The 16168-nt window shown below is 47.3% G+C and overlaps 1 protein-coding gene across 5 annotated transcripts in view; it reads right to left on the bottom strand.

Moving 5' to 3' along the window:
• Window positions 1-1765: 1765 nt before the first annotated feature.
• Window positions 1766-16168, bottom strand: part of SNX1 (sorting nexin 1) — a 40718-nt gene continuing 26315 nt past the window's right edge. The window contains exons 6-15 of one of the 5 annotated variants that reach the window (XM_073363197.1): window positions 13604-13745; window positions 12757-12835; window positions 11451-11526; window positions 8833-8946; window positions 8586-8679; window positions 7589-7794; window positions 4746-4889; window positions 3597-3677; window positions 2825-2896; window positions 1766-2214 (exon numbers count right to left, since the gene is read on the bottom strand). In XM_073363197.1, the coding sequence (XP_073219298.1) occupies window positions 2164-2214; window positions 2825-2896; window positions 3597-3677; window positions 4746-4889; window positions 7589-7794; window positions 8586-8679; window positions 8833-8946; window positions 11451-11526; window positions 12757-12835; window positions 13604-13745 (1059 nt within the window). In that variant the 3' untranslated portion in view covers window positions 1766-2163. Of the gene's footprint in view, window positions 2215-2824; window positions 2983-3596; window positions 3678-4745; window positions 4956-6198; window positions 6351-7588; window positions 7795-8585; window positions 8680-8832; window positions 8947-11450; window positions 11527-12756; window positions 12836-13603; window positions 13746-16168 lie in introns of those variants that run through there. The other 4 variants (XM_073363198.1, XM_073363199.1, XM_073363200.1 and 1 more) reach the window with 4 other exon arrangements.

Raw genomic sequence — 16168 nt, 5'->3', positions numbered from 1 at the left:
GATTCCACCACCCTCCTAGTGAAAAAGTTTTTCCTAATATCCAACCTAAACCTCCCCCACTGCAACTTGAGACCATTACTCCTTGTCCTGTCCTCTTCTACCACTGAGAACAGTCTAATTCACCATCTTCTTTAGAACCCCCTTTCAGGTAGTTGAAAGCAGCTGTCAAATCTCCCCTCATTCTTCTCTTCCACAGAATGAACAATCCCAGTTCCCTCAACCTCTGCTTAAAAATCATGTGCTCCAGCTCTCTACTCATTTTTGTTGCCCTCGGCTGGACTCTCTCCAATTTTTACACATCCATCTTGTAGTGTGGGGCCCCAAAACTAGACCCAGTATTCCAGATGAGGCCTCACTAATGTTGCATAGAGGGGAATGATTACATCCCTCTATCTTCTGGCAATGCCCCTACTTATACAGCCCAAAATGCTGTTGTCTTGTCCAGAAGGGCGCACTGTTGACTCATATCCAGCTTCTCATCCACTGTAACCCTTAGGTCCTTTTCTGCAGAACTGCTGCTGAGGCACTCGGTCCCTAGTCTGTAGCAGCGCATGGGATTCTTCCGTCCCAAGTGCAGGACTCTGCACTTGTCCTTGTTGAACCTCAGATTTCTTTTGGCCCAATCCTCTAATTTGTCTAGGTCACTCTGTATCCTATCCCTACCCTCCAGCATATCTACCACTCCTCCCAGTTTAGTGTCATCTGCAAGCTTGCTGAGGATGCAATCCATGCCCTCCTCCAGATCATTAAATGAAGATTTGAACAAAACCAGCCCCAGGACCAACCCTTGGGGCACTCTGCTTGATACTGGCTGTCAACTAGACATGGAGCCATTGATCACTACCTGTTGAGCTTGACGATCTAGCCAGGTTCTTTTTTCTGCATAACAGTCTACTTTGATGAATCTTAATATGTAAGACAAGGGTGATCATCAGTGGCAGAAGGCAGAAATGGAATACTAGAAGCCCAGGGGGTCCTGCAGCTCCCTGTGATCCTAAGTCAAAAGTCTTATTTGAGGAAGCTTGTTTCCCCACAACACAGCTCACAAGCAAGAGGCACAGCAGTCTCAGCCTGGGATTTTGTCAAGTGTCCTGTGATATTTGGTGTTTTACAGTGTCAGCTTCTGGAGTCACAACCAGCCAAGTTCCACATTTAAGTGAGAGCAGAGACTCCTGGGGTCAGGCTTTGGTTCTGTACTTGGGAGCTGTACAGGTTCCAGCAAGAAGGCAAGTTGAAACGTTTGGTTTTCAGTCCTGGGGTCCAATTCAGTTTTGAATGCTCAGGGCTGGCAAGACAGAAGGATAATTAATAGGCTCTGCAGGTGCAAGATACAGAACAAAGGCCCATTGCACAATGGAGGGCACAGTGCACACTAAACTTGGGTGGGGAGGAGAAAGCTGATGACTAAGGGGGTTTCCTCTAGGAGTCCTGTCTCACAGACCACTCTCTCCCCCTCCGCCCCCCACGAGTCTGGAGGGTTAGAAGATGGGGGTACTGCCTGACAGTAGGTCCATTACCCCACTGAGCAGTTAAGTCTAACACCTGTCGCTAGCCCAGGGAGGGAGGGTTTGAAGTGATATTCTAACCAAATTTCCACTCCAGAACTTCCAGTGTTTGTTTTAATTGAGAACCTGGTTTCCAGCTTCCCACAATATACTTGAAATAAAAGCCATCCTGTGATAAACTTTAGCTTAGTTTGACAAGATGCTCCACCTCCAGCCATGTGGCACCTATGCTGAAGAAACAAGAATTAGCTTGTTTGCCCTGATTTTTAAATATTTTATTACATAATCTTCATGGCACTGCAGGAGTAACAGAAAGCCATTATTCCCAGGTCCTAGAGCCCAGCCTGAAAAATATACATTTTGTTTATATACACATATCATTAACCCCCTCCCCACATGCACCACATACTGTAGGTCTTGGCTGAAAGCAGGAAATTAGTCTCTCCATTAAGAAAATATATATATATATATATATATATGAAGCTAAATCAAAAATACAGTTAGAAGAGTTATTGTCTGGGCTGCTGCTCATTTTGGGGTTAAATCTCTAACAGCTCTGCAGGATGCATTCAGTTAGGGTCTGTCCGTAAAAGGCGAAGAGGTACAGTGTATAAAAAGGCAAAGTAAGTTCAGGTGTGTTCTGGTTTGCTTGGTCTGGTTATGAGATGGCCTTTGCTTCAGGTAGGAATGCCTCCCAGTACTTCACCAGCTGCAGAGACCACAAGGAGACAAAGACAAACAGTCAGCAAGCAAGCTGCCAGTCATCTGCCAAGACAAGTTCCCAGTTGTAGTCTAGTGCTTTAAAGGAAAAGGCCTGTTCCTTCTACAACACGGGAACAACTATACTGTCTATAGAAGAATTTGTAGATAGTGGTGTAATGGAATCACACTGACCCTTGCTCGTTTTGACTGATCAAGGCAGACCTCCGGCTATATTGATGGCCTGGCTTGTTATTAAGTAGCCATGCTTAACTACTCTATTTCCTGCTGCTTGTACCATCACTATGATACAAGTTTCCAGGTTTAGCTTAGCCTCTGATGGGACATGGTTATCCAAAACAGACACCCCTCATCTCTGCTCAGGAGCATCACCACTTCTCCATACACTCTGGGGCTGGGTAAGTCTCTGGATTGCCAGGGTAGCCAACACTGCATTGTGCATGCACTATATAGGAGTCTTTAGTGGATGTTTTCAGAGCTAGGCTTCACTTTGCCAGGTGTAACCCAATTCACATCCTCCTACATTTGACTGGACTTGTTGCTGATGTCAGGAACAAACCAGCTGAGGGATTTATGAGCTGCTGGTCAGAGATTCTCACCTGCTGCTGTGAGTTTAAGAGTGTCTCAAGGTATTTAGTCACATGATTTCTGAAGTCCTTTGATTTCTCTCTCTGCAAGAGAGGACATTAATTAATTCAGCCTTTCATATCTGCAGTGTGGTTCATCTCCAGCTGGAACAGGCAAGACTCAGGAAGAGCTGCAAAGAGGATTTTGCTTCAAGTTTTCATTTAGGATTCTTAATTTGAGCACCTAGTGGTTATATCAGGCACATTCAATACAACAGATAATAAAGCTGCCATAGGACCAAAATGCAGCTTAAGATCTTGGGTACAGATTAATCGGATTAGAAGCAGCTGGGAAGAGGATAGCACTCCTGTCAGTGGCCTGAAGGGGCTACCTGAAGTTGCCAGCAATAAGCTGCTGGGATATTTGCTATTAGAGTGCACCATTCCACACTGTGTATGTGTGAGTGGACGCCAGGGCAGTGCAGAGACCAGAGCTCTGTGCATGTTACCCCTGGAGGGGCTGGGTGAGGGACGGAGAGAGGAGTGAAACAGAAGTTGATTTTTGTCCAATCAGGCTGGATTGTCCAGTTCTATAGTCCTCACTGAATCCAGGAGACACTATCTGGGAGGAGCACGGAAGGGCTTGGGAGAACTCCCTTCTACCCACCCCACCATTAGACATCTCAGTAGCAGTGGCTAGGGAAGACTGTAATGCCCCTCTGAAGGCAGAAGGGAATGCAAGATGGGAGCGAGTTGCCAGGTTTGGTTATGTGCATGCTGCAGGAAGGACTGGGATCCACTGTACCTCAAACCGTGTCACTTCCTTGCGGACCACAGAAGAAATCCGCTCGAAATCCCTTTCATACTGCGTCACACGAGACTCCCACTGCAAAGAGTTGACAGATCATGTTATTTCCTACATCTCCCAGGGCAGGGCAGACCCCATCTGGATTATAGTCACTTCCTCTTCCAATACATCCACTGCTGAGCTGCTTAGTGCCACCTACAACTCCCAGCAGATAACCTCAAGGGAGATTCCCTGCAGACTCAAACGTCTCCCCTCAGAGGGAACAATCTGGCTCTTGGGCTATTACAGCAGAGCTCCCCAGGATGCACAGCCCCTTTGTCCATCAGGTCCTCTCATTACGACTATACAGCCAGCTGCAGCCCCTGCCCCATGTCCCTCAACTCTTGTTGGATTTTGCCATGCCATCAAGCTGGAGGAAGACAGAGCTAGGTCACTTGCTCTGCATCGGACATGGTGCACTGGAAAGGTCCCTCTATGGGCGGAAAGATCTCCCCCTACAGAGCCTTGCACTGACAGGCCTCTGTTTAAACCAGGCTTGGGTCCTACACAAAGAGGGGCAAAATACTTATTAGCCAGAAACCCATCCCTTCCACTGATGGAATGTCCTATCTCCTAGGCCAGGGATGACCAAAAGTGTACTGACCTTCTGAGCCGTATGAGACAAATCTTCAGAAGTTTGAGAGTTGGGGTGCACCCTGAGACACCATCCCTGCCACCCCGCTGGGCGGAAGCCACTATTCCACTGCAAAGCAGAGGTCCCAAGCTCCCACTCCCACATCTGGTAGGTGGAAAACAGGGAAGGGGGCTCCTCAAGCCACACTTTAACAGTAAAAGCCATGTGTTGCTTGTGAGCCACCGTTTGGTCACCCCGTCCTAGGCTTAGGACATGCAACTCCCCACTGGGGTGGAAGCAGAGCCAGTGTCTGGTCTAGAGAAGTGGCCTGGACCTTTTATTTATAGTTCCTGTGCAGTGCTACTTGGTAACTGGGCTTGTTGGGATGGTGTGCAGAAGGAAAGGGTCATTGCACTGGTTTGGCTGCCAAACCAAGGCAATTGCAGAGCACAATGACACATTAAACCAAGGCCTGCTTGGCAGATGCCCTGGTTTGAGGCAGCTTGCCTCCCACTCCCGCAAAAGTTCCTCACCTCAGAGATCTCCTCTTTGGCCTGCTGTAGCTTGTCAGGTTTGTTGGCCCACAGCAGCCTGGCCTCAGTCTCCCGCTTCTTCTGTAACATGGTCTGCGCATCCTGCCAACGCTGCCAGGTCTTCATGCGCTGGTCAAAGGCACCCTGCCAGTGCCGGAGCAGACAGAACATTAGACCAGCAGTTTGCCCTCACAGCTGCATTCAGTGCATCTGTGTAAGGGGATGGTCACAACATTACAAGAGGTTTGTTATGCAGTCAAGGGGGGGGGGGGGGGGCTGTATTTGGCAGTGAAAAGCTATTGTGCCAGTCCCCTCCACTGGCCTGCTCCAGCCTCTGCTAGGAGAGCTTCACTGCTCTGTGTCTGATAGGACACTGCCCCCTGGCTCTGGGATGGGCCAGTGCACAGTTTACATTACCTGTGACTGACTGACTTCCAGGAGTCTCATAACAACCTTCCTTCCTGCTCCAGTGACGGTCACCCACCAAGCTATTTTTGAGCTAGTAATCCCAAGAGGATAGTTTGATCTGGGTAATTTACTGTCTCTGCTCTGGAGCTCTCAGGGTGTGTTTCAAGGCAGTAGAGCACCTTTGTCTCTTGACAAGATCTGGAAGACCTTCCCTTTGACGAGAGTCTCTGAATTGAAGACTCTGGCTACATGTTGCAGAATTTCAACAGGTGCAACCTGCTCCTTCAGAGCTCTGGAACTGGAGTTTCAGACTGGAGGAGGAGCCAGCATACTGCATGGTAAGGCCAGAGACTCCTTGTGCTTCAGGAAACCCAAATCTTGCCCCCTTTGGGATTGGAAAATCCAAAGGCCACATCAACTGGTCTGTTAAGGTAGGGAGAGACCAGTGCACATGAATGGCCCAGGACAGGTCATGGATCTGCAGGATGATGCTGCAATGAAGAAAGCTTTTCAGAGTCCCTGTTTCTCCCCTATGTCCCCCGTTAGGAAATTAGAATAATTTTACAAACTGAGCAAGGCAATTGAGCAGGCCTGAGTCTGCTGCATAGCACAAGTCTTGTATAGTGGGAAAAGAGGCTGGGAGAACAAGGTCACTAGATGCTACCTGTTCAACAGATGTCCCCTGTGCTGTTACGAATGCTACCCAGAGAAAGCAAAGTGCTCAAAAGTAGAGATTTGCTCAGACCTTGTAGTGGCCCTTGCTCCCAGAATGCTTAGCACAGCTCCAGAGACTAGGGGCACACGCTCCTTCCAGAATGTGGTTCTTCCATTAGATGTCACAAGTGACCTTTCCAATCATGAGAGGCAGATGCTAATCCCATGCAGCAAGGGCACATGTAAGTGACTGGGACAGGCTATTCCTCCCTGCAGGCTCCTTGCCCCAGTATCTTTATGGCTTCACAGATAAGCTGTCCCAGGACTCAGCCAGCACTTTCAAACCCAAGTGCTTGGAGTTAAATGCTTAATTTTCAAAGGTGCCAAGTACCTGCAGCTCATATTGTTTTCAGTCGGATTTATGGAAATCAGCATTTCAAACTCTGGCCATTCGGGTACTGATCTGTAACATGGGTTAGAAACCTGGGTGTTGACCATATGCTTCAGTGGTATGTTTGGTATCAGGTGATCTGCAAGAGCTGCCTGTGAACAGATAACCCTCACCAACGTCAGTCAGGAGTTTGGGGGGGGGGGGGTGAGCATCCATTTCAGAACACAGGAGACAAACTACTTGGGCTTTCGTAAAAGCCCAAGAGCATTTCAGACACTGAAGGATAAAGACAACCTAGGGGGGAAACAAAGGTGTAGAAATCCTGACCTTCCTGCTGGAGATTTCCCCCAGCAAAAAGTCAATACATCGTCCCTACAACACAGTCTGGTTTCTAACATCTTAAACTTCTACAGGAAGTGTCTGAATTCTCAGCTCAGTTTGTGTGTATTTATCCCCCACAATTCCCTCCTAAGTATGCACTATTGCCCCATTTGACAGATGGGACTGCGGCCCAGACACATTAAGTGTCTTGCATAAGGTGTCACAGTATGAGACAGAGCCCGGATTAGGACCCAGGTCTTCCAAGCTCCGGGCGAACACCCTAACCACCAAGCCAGACTTCCTCTCTGGACTCCCAACGCAGTGTACGGCACTGTCAAGGAGAGAGACGGGAAGGAGCAATTTACAACAGTTTGCAAAGATTGGACAAAATGGCATAAGTGGAAGTGAGAAATCTAGAACAGCAGCAAGAAAAGGAAATCTTTAAAATGAGCTGAGCCCCAGATACCACCTGGGCTCCATGTTCTGTGCCAATGGCTAATGAAGCTAATCCCTTTCCTGGGCTCTCAGCTACTCTAGGACTTTGCTCTTTGTACCAATTTGTAATGCATCCTGAGGCTGACTGCATGGGTCAGAGGGGAGAATTCTAGAAGAGCTAAGCTTGGCCCATGAAGAACAATTACCAGGTCAGTGCATTGGGCTCATGCAGCACAAGCTTACAGCAGGCCTGTCCCACCTTGCCCAGCCAAGGGCCATAGTGAATTTTATGGGAGCTACACATGGTTTATATTAACTCAGGGAGAACAGTTTCCTCAGCTGTACTACAAAGCAACAGCACAGACTATAGGTCCTTGTATGAAATGCAGCCAGACCAAGGCTCAGATAGTGCTCTACAGGGCCCAGCATGCAGTGTTGCATCTCGATCCTACATGCTGTTGGCACATAATTCTGGAACCTGTAGTCTGGGCCTGCACCTCCACATTAAGAATGAAGGTGGCCACTTCCTGGCTTGTCCCAACTCCAAGGGCCATGTTCTGGCCAGCCCTGCTCTACTCCTGTGGCAAGATGCCAAAGGTTTGCCTGCAATGGACAGGATGTGAGGATTGCTTACCCTTACAACTGAGAGAAGGCGAACGTAGTCACTCAGGAGCTCAGCCAGGAGGAAGAAGTCATTGCTGGCCTGTTCCTGGTGCAGCTGTTCTATCTTCTCTTCCACCTCAGCCAGTTGGGAGAGTGCCCGAGACAGGGCTGTGTTGTCTTCTGAACTCCCTAGCATGGCCAAACTCTTTGCAAACTGTGCTGTGTTCAGTACTAACTCTAGTGGATGGAATGAGAGGAGTGTAAATACAGCTGACTGCGGAGCACTCAAAGTGACGCAGTAGCCAATAGTGACAACCCAACTAGAAAGATTAGCCCAGAGTAGGGGGAGAGAAGGCTAAAGGTTGCTTATCTCTGATTTAGTTACCAACACAACTGCCTTCTGACCACCCATGTGGTCAACTGAAAAGAGCCAGTGATCCCACAGCAAGAATCAACTGCCTCTTGGGGCTTTGACGGGGAAGGGCTGGGTGCCTGTAGCTAGTAGCAAGAGTGGAAAAGTTGGCAGAGAAATAAAGTAGGTGGCCAGACACACTAGAGATGCAGATCCCAGGCAGCCACTATGTGTTTTTGTATATTTCTATGTGGAGAGAGAGTGAAATTGCTGCTCCGCACTGCATATAGTTGCCCTTCAGAGAGCTCACAATGAAAAGCAGCAGAATGAACAGCTTCTTAGGAGTCAGAAGCTGGAATTGGAGTTTATTCAATTACTGCAGCAGCCTCTGAATCCAGATCAGGACATTTAACCTTACTGATTCTGCCTCTTCTCTGCTGCACATCATGCCTCCTGACCAGGAGATTTTACAGGCCAGATGTATTCTCCCACCCCTTCCAGCTCTGTTTTCCTACTCACTGCAGACATGGTATTAGCAAAGGTAACTCTAGGAGGTAAGCACCATAATGCAGAGCAGGTGCTAGTGGTGAGCAGATCTCAACCCCCACACAAGGTCAAAGCTCAGCAGTGTCTATAGTTCAAGCTGCGAGTTCTACTGAGACAGAGACCCCATTACCTTTCCTGTGGTTGACTAGTGTTTCTACTGCAGAATGTAGCTTCCGTAGGCGCTGCTCCTCACACTCCACCTCCTGAAGTTTCTCCTCAAACCACTGAAATGGACAAATCCACAACTGAGGCGAGTTCACACATTCTCATGGCATGAACGAGGACTGAATGAACGGTTGCAAGGTTACATTTGGGTCTTAGCCAACCCGTTTTCCCTCTTCGAGGCTGCCCAAGGAGAAATGTCACTGACTACTTACGATGTCTGATTCATTCATCTTGATGGTCATTTTGCTAACAGCATCAGTGGCTTTGTTGAACATCTTTAGTATACCTGCTCCACTCAGTGTCTGGGTGCCTACTGCTCGGGGCAGCTGTAGAGAGATCAAAAAGCCTTTGGTTGTTTGCTATAGTGGCTGAACTCCTGGTTACTTTGATCACAGTACCACATGGACACTAGATTGACTGGATCCATGATAATCATTGCAATGACTGATAGGGAACTGAGTCAGTGCACTTCAGGAGACTAGTTCTGGATAAGGCTAGTTAAATGACAGTGCCTGCAATTTAGAGGTATGAATTTGCACTTGCTAGTATGTTTTCTGGTTATATAGCTTTCTGTAGTTCAAGCTGCTTCCCAAGTCACTCAGAATTTAAACGCTCTGGACTGGATCTCCAAGAACCAGGAGGCATATGTGGGGCCTCAGGGCAATGTTTGAAGATTTACTGTCTGCACAGTGCCAGAAGCAAGAGCTTTGCTATCTTAGAACAGTCTAAATCCCCTGGCATGTTGCAGAGTGTCATTAGGAAACCCTGCTATGACTGGCATGCTCATTTGAAACTCAGACTTAGTATTTTAATGGAGATCAAATTTCAGCTAACTGCATGCTGATTGACCAGGTTACCTCTGTCAATCCCACCCTCAGAAGCGAGCTCATGACTCAGAGTCTGGCAGATGTTGTATGCAGTATTGGCCGCAGGATATTTGAGACACAAGGTGGATGAGGGAGTATCTTTTACTGGACCAACTTCTGTTGGCAAGAGAGCAGCTTTTCAGCTACACAGAGCTCTCCTTCAGGTCTGGAAAACCAGCTCAAAGTCTGGCACAGATAGTCTTACCAAGGGGACTGACTATACATGCAGTCGTGTACAGCTGAGAAGGTGGTTCTACAATGAATAATTCTACTTCCATGAGTGGAATCATTGTTTAATTTTAAAAAGTTTATTCCCATTGGCCCTACAGCACCAAAACAGCCAATATGGAGCCAGATTTTATTGCTCATGCATCATTTACTATATCAGTTGGTTACACTTGTGCACCCTCCTTCATAAAGTGTGAGTGCACAATCACTTGATCTGACAAGAAGAGAACACAGACTCAAATACCAGGGCAAGTTTGCTGGGATGCACAGAGGTTTAGCTGTGAATTGAGCACGATACAGGAATAAGCGTGGAGCCCCAGAGTAACACTGAGTCACTTTAACTAGAAAAGAACTTTAAAGACTTATGATCCAAGAGACAGTGCAGTAAAGCAGAGTGAGTCACAGTCCCCCATCCACCCCAGATTTCTTTTGAGCATTTCATAGTTTGAGACTAGTGAGTCTGTTGATTTGACTTTGGCCAACACTGGGCAGCCAGCTGCAGCTCAAGCACCTGGACAGCTTGGATGTCATGCCTGCACGTTTTCAAAGACCAAGGACTACCCTACCATCTTATGAAAGCATCCCCTTTTCCCAATAACTTGAAACTAGCCACCCTAAGGTCTCTGGAGCGCATTCAGAGATCAGCCACTGAATGAGACTCTGCATGACTTGAGCAAGGTCAGCCAGTGGAAGCAAGACACAGGTGTCTGGTCTCCTAAGTCCTAGATGTGTGATTTCACCACATGATTAGGCATTTATCCCCACTTTATTTTTGTAAAAGTTAAAAGAATTTGATTCTTGTAATTCCTATGTGTTGAGAAGACCTCTTATAATCTATGCAAAATAAGTGAAAAGGCAAAAAAGTGTAGATAGCTTTGACACTCAAGTGAAAGATGTAGAATGTTACACGCTAATGGCGAAAGTTACTTAAACTAATTCCTGAAGTGTGCAGTTTCATTTGAATCCTCTTAAGACATGTAGGTAGACAACCTCAATACACTTCCAGAACACCTGCAGCTGTATTTATGCATTCTCTATGGCCTTGGCTACACTTTCACATTATACCGCAAAAAAGCTGCCCAGAGCGCTCTAACTCACTCCCTGTCCACACTGGCAAGGCACATAACTCCGTGGTTAGAGTGCTGCTGGTACTCCACCTCCCTGAGAGGGATAAGGTTTGCTGCGTATTGGGTGAGACCTATAGTGTCAGTGTGAACCAGGAGTTAGGTTACAGTGCTCTGATTGCCCTCCAGAAACATCCCATAATCCCATTAACTGAAGCTGCCTCTTGTCTTTGTTGTAAACTCTGGCAGGAATGCAGAAATAGCCCTTTCAAAGCGCCAGCTGCTTATCAGCTCAGAGAAAAAAACCAAACAGCTAATATTTGCTTTGAGTGAGAGAGGTGGGGGAGGCAGGGGGTTCTGTACTTACAAGACAGCATGCTGACACTCAGCACCCCAAAACCCCACTCACTCTCTCACACCACATACACACAACACTCTCCACCCCATCCCTCTCCCCATTTGAAAAGCACGTTGCAGCCACATGAATGCTAGGATAGCTGCCCATAATGCACCGCTCCCAATGCTACTGCAAGTGCTGAAAATGTGGCCACGCCAGGGCGCTTTCAGCTGTCAGTGTGGACAGACTGGAGCGCTTTCACTACTGCGCTGTACGAAGGCCGGTTCAACCCAAAGCGCTCTACATCTGCAAGTATAGCCAAGCCCTATACAAACCTCTTCTTTTTCTAAGAACTCCCTGACATCAGGGTCCTGCAGCATGGTTGGATGGTTGACTATTCTCTGAAGGTACCTATAGAGTGAAAATGCATTAGTAAACAAGTCATTTGGTCTATCCAGACTTTCCTCCTTTACCTCTATCATTACTAGCAGTTGTAAAAAGCCTCAAGTGAAGTCTGCATGGAATCAGTACAGCATGTTATAACAGAACTGGTAAAGTGCAATTTAGCCACCAAGACAGGACCAGCAAGCCAACTGTAGGCTAACAAGCTGTTCCCACCCAGAGATCTGTTCCTTACAGATTACATACAGAAGGGACCATTACAATCTAGTCTTGACTCATGTCACAGCTCACAGAATTTCACCAAATAATTCCTGACTCTAGCCCATAAATTGTGGTAGAGCTCTAGTAGATTTAGAGAGACCAATCTTGACTCAAGGATTCAAAGAATCCATTGTGTTCCTGATATTCCTGAACTTCGGAAGATTGAGCTGCACCACAGTTCTGAACGCTAGGAGTCAGTCTGCATGTGACTAAGATCAGAGGCCTCCTTTGGCAAGATTAAGGGTTTGTCTAGACCAAGATAGTGCATGGCAAACAGTGCATACATCTATAGCAGCCTAGCATGCGGTGCACTAGCTGGCCTCGTGGACCCTGCTACTGCACACGACGATCTCCTCAGGGAACATTTTAAATGGGAGTAGCTCAAAGTGCACTAGGGAGTTTTTAAATGCACAGTAGCAGGGTCATGCAGTGGGCTGTACATTTACAGCCCAGCTTGCTGCACACTAACCCTCCATCCAGACAAGGCTGAACACCCCAGTTTCACTGCCATCTACCAAGGATGGTTAACAATTCCATAATTTATTGTTCCCTACCCCAATCCTGCTCAGTTTATAAGCCTCCTGGGCATTCGTTTACTACTTTATGTTTGGTTTTAGAGGAGAGCCATTTCTGTTTTTAAACAAATTTTGTAACCTACATTGGAATTAGTGCCCTTTGATGTCTAGAACCTGTCTGTACTATACAGGATCTCCTGTAACCGAGGTGAACACAGTTGGCTGAAGTGATGGGGTCTCATCTTGCTGTAGTCATCTCACAATGTATTAAATACCCAGACGGGTTTGAGCTGATTCCCATTTAGGTCAGTGAGCTTTGCAAGCCTGTGTCCATACTCAGGAGACGTCTCACTGATCCTTCCTTGAAAGCTTCCCCTCTGAATCTCTTTGCTTGTATTGGGGGTAGCTACACTGAAGAGGCAGGCTGTCCCAAAGACAGCATCTCAGAGGCAATGGCCCATACCTTTCCAGAGCAGCCCGTCTCTTCTCTAGGAACTCTAAAGAGGAGGAGTCTTCTTTCCCAACTTTCACTTTGGTCATTCCTGGAATGGCAGACAGGAGACACTACTTTATTTGAAAAGCACTAGGTACTTTCAGACAGACAGATGCTTCAGGGAAAGGTAACAAATATGGCAGATCGATCAGAAACATCTTTCCTCTGAGGCAGCACAAGGATCCTGTACCAGCAGCAAGGCTGGGAAGGGACGAGGGGATGCTGCCAGATAAGCAGATACAAGGAGAAAAGCCACATGCATGGAATGAGATGGAACAAGCCTGTGCAGGGTTTGAGAAAGGGGTAACCGATCTGGATCCTGAAGAGAAAAGCAAGTCAGTGACGATGTTCTAAGTTCAAGTGTATGTAATGTGGTACACACAACCAACTCTGTGTACAGAAAACTACAGCAATGTGAATAATCAGGCTATTTATTCAAATGTTTGCCACGCTGTTCACAAGTTGCTCCAAGAGAAAATTTATGTTTGTCAGAAGTTATTTATTAATAGCTTCTCCAAAGCTACTGACAGATTATTAAGAGTTTACATTTGAAGGTTGAGCACTTGACCAGAGACTGTTCTGACTGCCTCTTAAGCCAGATCATTACTCAGAATCCAGATTCTGTGGCAGATGCTCTTACAAACACAAGATTTGTTTTCCCACTAATATTCTGCAGGATTTGTCTGTTTTGCAGTTTGAGAGAACATGCCTGCCAGTAAACCCAATGCACTAGTGCATATTCATGGAAAGCTAACAGCTCACCTCAGGTTTAGAATTAATTGCATTGACTGGCAGAGTTTCTGGACACCCCCCTCACCTATTAAGCTCTTTTCTGGAGGTGGTGGGACTACGAATCCATTCTGAGAGTGCTTCTCCGATAGCTTCTCATACAGACCCAAGAAGTCACTGAATCTCCTTTTCACAGAGAACTGCTTACTCCTGAACATTGGCAAACTGGTCTGCAGGAGAAAGACAAGAGTCAAATAAGACTAAATACAGTACAGCTGATCTAGCCAAGAACTCCTTTACAGGATGTTCAGCTAACATTTCACCCTTCCTCACTGAGCATCTTAGCCAGGAAAGGACAGTTTCCCTCCTACAAGAGCGGCCTCTCCTATCCTTCAGCATTCCCCACCCACCAAGACTTAAACACAATCTACATTAGCTCATTTTGGCAAGCTTGAGCCTCTTTACTCAAGCAAGACTGAAAAGAAACTCTTACTGAAGAGTCACTTATCCTCTAAATAGCAGCGTTAAGACCATCTGAGGACAGGATAGCTCTGTAGTTGTGTTAAGTCTCATGGCACAACAGTTTTGCCAGTGAGCTCCTGTTAGCCTTTAGAGTCATTTACAGCACCTCAGAAATTTGCTCCATATTTCTTCAGAAAGCTTACAAAGCTTGACAAGTAACACACGGGAAGATGGAAATAATAAGACCAAGCTGTTGGGTTGCACACATGGAGGGCTTGAGAGTTGTGTTGCTGTCACCCCTCAGACAGTCATGTACAAGGAAGAGTGAATGGCTTTGAGCAAATTCTTGTTAGAGTGACTGTTGACTTGCCAAGTTCTTTTCTATAGTAAGACAGCCTTTTAGTGTTAAGCATCAGCAGCTGAAAAGATGGAATTGTAAGCCTGTGGGCAAAGCTGTGTAGGGCAACTGCTTCAGACTCCACACTTTGGGGGAGCCCCATGGGCCAGTGTGGTTGGTCCTGGAAGAGATGAATCCATCACTTCTACCCCCAGCCCTGCACCCCCCAAGGGACAGCCCTGCCTGCAGAGCAGGCAGCAGAAGTGGTGTTAGAGCAGGGGTGTGCAAACTATGGCCCGCAGGCCGGATCTGGCCCCTCAGGGCTTTGGATCTGACCCATGGGATTGCCCCCCTGTGGTGCCACAGACCCCGTGCAGCTCTCAGAAGCTACCAGCACCACATCCCTGCAGCCTGGGGATGGGGCAGAGGGCTCCATGCATTGCCCTTGCCTCCAGGCACCACCCCCTGCAGCTCCCATTGGCCAGGAACGGGGAACTGCAGCCAATAGGAGCTTTGGGGGAGGTACCTGGAGGCACAGCAAGGGCAGCGCTCAGAGCTCTGTGCCACCCCCCCCCCCCCGGGCCCGTGCAAGGACATGGCTCCAGCCCCTTTCCCCAACTCCCTGCACTGCATACAGTTTCCCCACCCCGATGTGGCCCTTGGCCCAAAAAGTTTGCCCACCCCTGTGTTAGAGTAACAGATACAGTAATCGCATTTATTGTCTTGATCACACACACACACACAGTGTGAGAATACTGGTCAACGCATGTGTGTCCCCTCTGTGCCAAACCCAGAAGATGAGCATCTCAGTTTGAAAGCCTGGCTCTACAGCTCACGCTGTAGAGATTCAGGTTTGTAGCATGAGATTTCTGGTGCCATGCAAGATGGCTGCCATCACACGTGCAGCTTGTCGTCAACTGACAGCTCCTTGGAGTAGGGACTGGCTCTACAGTTATGGGCTCTCTGGACACTACTGAGTATTACTGTTCACCAGTTACAATCTTCAGACTCACCTTCACTCCCAGTGAACTCATGCTATTTAAAGAGAAGGTACCACACAACAGCAGCTTTTAGGTAGTTAACTGAACAACAGCAAGTTACTAGTGCTATCAGAGCATAAAATCCCCGACAGATGGGGAAGATGCAAATGTCAAAGTATTTATGATTTGTGACGTATTTCACTAGCAGACAAGAAGTGGGTGTGTTTGGTTTGGGAAGAGGCACTGCACTTAGGACAGGAAGTTGTCATGTCTCCTCCCCCCCCCCGGGTCAGCAAGAGGACAGTTATTTTAGTGTAACAAGACTAGTCTGCCCATGATCACAGATCTGACACAGAATTGCAGAAAGGTATAGTCATGCCATTCCTCAAAAAACAGATTTCATTATATATAGCTCACGCCTTAAGGCTTGGCTAGGATAGCTATGTGGAGAAAGTAGTAATTGACAGAGGTGACAGTAATTCAGCTGGGATGGCAAGCTTGGGCAATAGCCTGCTTGAAGCCATTGAGATATAACCAGTGCATAGCTGGCCTGTTTTAAATCATTCTTCCAGTTTTTAAACCACAAAAGGGAAGCAGGAAGATGTGTCCAAGCCAATACACTATTAATTGCTGCTCCCCTATTCCCCCAGGACTTGTTTAGGACAGTCACTTCTCATGAGGGATATCAGGTAGTGAACTTTGGGGCAGGGACTCATTCATTTCTGCAAAGCAGTCAGCAGCCCCACAGTGGTGTAGAGTTAACTAACCTGGAGTTGTTAGTACTCTTCATGCCTTTACAGGAACAGGGAAAGGGCAGTGGCTCTTCAGCGTCAAGTGAGCAGAGGCTGAGTTCCTTATATCAGCCTGTAAGGTT

This window comes from Lepidochelys kempii, chromosome 10, assembly GCF_965140265.1.
Source record: "Lepidochelys kempii isolate rLepKem1 chromosome 10, rLepKem1.hap2, whole genome shotgun sequence".
In the NCBI taxonomy this organism is placed as follows: domain Eukaryota; kingdom Metazoa; phylum Chordata; order Testudines; family Cheloniidae; genus Lepidochelys; species Lepidochelys kempii.
Note: the sequence above shows the minus strand (reverse complement) of the source record. Positions and strands in the feature narration are given on the sequence as shown.